The 3,386-nt window shown below is 41.2% G+C and overlaps 1 protein-coding gene across 1 annotated transcript; it reads right to left on the bottom strand.

Annotated features, from left to right (window-relative positions):
* Positions 1–525: 525 nt before the first annotated feature.
* On the bottom strand, positions 526–2,521 carry LOC139756672 (adult-specific cuticular protein ACP-20-like). Its single transcript, XM_071676329.1, has 3 exons — positions 2,485–2,521; positions 1,589–1,729; positions 526–846 (listed from the first exon to the last, which is right to left on the bottom strand). The coding sequence occupies exons 1-3, from the start codon at positions 2,497–2,499 to the stop codon at positions 604–606; spliced, it is 399 nt and encodes a 132-aa protein (XP_071532430.1). The 5' UTR covers positions 2,500–2,521; the 3' UTR covers positions 526–603.
* Between the last annotated feature and the right edge of the window lie 865 nt (positions 2,522–3,386).

Here is a 3,386-nt window from a genome sequence, read left to right as displayed (position 1 = left end):
TCCCGCCATATCATTTAGTTTCCCCAAAGATATTGGTCCACTGATCTTTCCTAATAGAAGCCTCTCTCTTTTTTTTCTCAATGAACGGAAAAAAATGACTGCCTTTAAAAAAAAGATGGGGTAGTGAACACCATAATTCTTTGTCTCATGGGTAAAGAATCGCCTTTAAAAACCTCGATTACCAAGGTTCTGATGACCATCGAAAATCGTGAGAGAACATTATATGGAAGAGGCGTGTGGAGAGGATGTGGTGTTTGAGTGTCATTGTACCATAGACCGGTTGGTGCAACAAAGTGGCATTCTGCATGGCAATAAAGTTAGATCATAATCGTCAGTGTGTCTCAGGTTTAGATATAGTGTGAATATATGGTACTGTTTCAATTTCATGAGAAGGCAAAATTTAAACGTGGTAAACTGAGTACCTTTTGACCTTGATTCTCTCTCTCTGTGTGAATCTTTGAGGAAGAGTAGAAAAAGAAAGGCTGTTATGATCAGAAAAAAAAGTGAGAATATTGCACTGTTTTATTTTACAAATGAAGGGAAAAATTTAGATGAAAGACGAAGGCTTTACAAGAGGAACTGTTGATAATGAATGGAACACATTTAATGATATCCTCCATAGTGGCCTGAGACGACATGGGGGTAGTGAGCCACGCCCTCGTAGGAGACGTGGGGATGGTAGCCGTGCTCGTCGGCGTAGTAACTGACGACCTGGATGCGACCGTCGGGCAGGTGGACGTAGTATTTCCCTTCGGTGTTGTAGCCATCGCGAGCTTCATTGTGGCCGAAGTTGGTGCCGGTGTGGTCGTCGTGGACACCGTAGGCGTAGGTGTAGCGAGGAGGAGCCTGTGTGTGTGTGATAGTCATACATCTTTATGCATTCTCAGTTTCCCGTTAAGTTGGTGTCATCTGACATTAGTTTATCATTAGTATTATGTGTCTAATAGAGGAGAAACGGACTACAATATGGTCGTTTTTCATATTTTGTCACATTATAGAGACATCACCGACATCGTAAAAGAGTCTTTCAATGAGAGACTATTCCACTGTTATCCTAATGCGGTGCATATGAACCTGAAATGTGGTTTTCTGTAATGAATGTAAGCAACAAACCAAATACGTAAGATGATGTATCATACATCACTTGCACTTCCTTAGTTATAAGAAGAGATTGCATGTCTTCCTGTTTGGAAAATCTAAATGTCTTTCTACTCCTACCATATTCATCCATGAGTTTCTTTTCTCTTCCACTATCACAAACTGCCTCGTTTTGACCCGTAAGGGTCTTTTATCATTTGGTGATTAATCTGACAAAATAGAATCAAATGTCTTACCTCAGCTGTTGTTGGTTTCAGTCAAACAGTACTGTATTATCCGAAATATTCGCCGTCTACAAATTTCATATCATACCTCTCATAAAATATCAGTAATCTATTAAGTCAAAGTTTCTACACACTGGATATCAAAATCTTTTTAGACAAACCCATGAGATTTGGTCACATAATTTGATTTTGTATTTTCTCAACTTTTTTTTTGTTCGAAGGTAGAAACGGAAACACTGGAACTGAGGGAGCACAGATGAACTCACGTTATGATAGGATCCAGAGTGGTAGGACCCGTGATGTGCTGATCCCCCTTGGGAGAGCAGAGACCCCTGGTGAGCGTGACCAGCGTGGGTGACGGAGGCGTCGCTGAAGACAAGAGCCAACAGGCATACGAAGTTCGTCAGCTGGAACACAAGTAATTGCACGTCTTAGATTAGAAACAAGAACACTTATCATTGCTCTTCGTTCTGAGAGCTGTTTTTGAGCACCGTCAGCAAAAAAAAGTATTCCCAACTAATTATTCGCCACATAATCTGCTTTTTAAAGTTCTTATTTGAAAAAAAGAAGAGAATGAGATTCTAAATGTCAGTAAACATCACTGTATGTTTCGTTGTGTTACTGAAGTGGGTTGCACAGGTTTACTGCGGGGAATATATCTGCGATACGTATACATAGCAGATATATAACATGGAAAGTATATCTGGGAGGAATATAATAATTATAGCCGAGTTACACGAGCAATTTAATGATAATCTGATGCGAAATATAAACATGTGATGTACCTGCACCGATATGTAAATAGCCCAAGCAAAGTGTATAGATTTTAAAGCAGAATGTTTAAAGCGCAAAGTAGAACGTAAATACGTGAGGCTAAATTCTTACAATATGAAGTAAAATAATCCATCTGAGGAACACTGTGAACGGTCTGAAGGAAAATTCAAGACTGTAACATCGATCGAGATCATGTGAACTGGCTTGGCCATAAAATATTTTCTCCTTTTCACTATAAGAAATAATTTCCTTCTGAAGATGGAGCGATTATGTGGTCGAAAATCCAAGGATCACCGATGCGTAAGCAGATGACATAGATTCTAATCCTTAGTGTAGTGGATATGATCAATACTGTTCATCACAATACGTGACGATGGTGCCCTGTTACCTTGACTGTGGTCATGATGGCGGCTGGTTGTGATGTGAGTGAGGCTGTTGGCTGATTCACACGAGGTTATATACCTCCTCACCCATGGTCACCAGTAGGCCACTCACTATTACCCTCACCCACCGCTCCCTCCTCCCCGGCACCAGCCACCCACCACTCCCACTCCCTCAAGACGATCACTTTAGAAGGGCAGCCTCCCACAGTTAGGTCGTCCCACACGCAGGGGACTGGTAGATTTGACTCTCCATGAGGTTCTCACTTTGGACACCACACCGGCCAACACACCCGACATCTTCCACTCTATCACCAAACAGATTTAATAATCTTTCAGATACTCCATCTCCTCACTTCATCATTACCTGTTATCACTTCCCCCTTGTCCCTTTCATCGTTGTTTTCATTTGTTCTTTAGTCTTTCGCACGTTATTTACCACCTTCTAAAAAAATCTTTTAATTCAACCTAAAGTTAATGATATTCTCTCACTCCAACTCTATTTTCGCTCTTTCTCAACCCTTACACCTTTCTTTTGACCTCTTGCAGCTCTCTCTTATACATCTCCCAATCACTTGCACTCCTTCTCTGTAAGTATCGCCCAAACGCCTCTCTTTTCTCATTCACTAGCAATTTTACTTCATCCCACCACTCGCTACCCTTTCTAATCTGCCCTCCTCCCACCTGCCACATGCATCTCTTGCACATGCCATCACTGCTTCCCTAAATACATCCCTATCCTCACCAACTCTCTTCACTTCATTTGCTCTCACCTTTTGCCATTCTGCACTCAATCTTTTCTCGTAATTCTTTTCCAAGCTTAGTTACTCTTACCACTCTCTTTTCCCCGACATATTTTTTTTCTTTTTCGAAAACCTTTGGGAATACTCACCCTCGCTTCCACAAGATA

The sequence above is a fragment of the Panulirus ornatus genome, chromosome 23, assembly GCF_036320965.1.
Source record: "Panulirus ornatus isolate Po-2019 chromosome 23, ASM3632096v1, whole genome shotgun sequence".
NCBI classification, from domain to species: Eukaryota; Metazoa; Arthropoda; class Malacostraca; order Decapoda; family Palinuridae; genus Panulirus; species Panulirus ornatus.
This window is presented reverse-complemented; position numbering and strand designations above follow the sequence as displayed.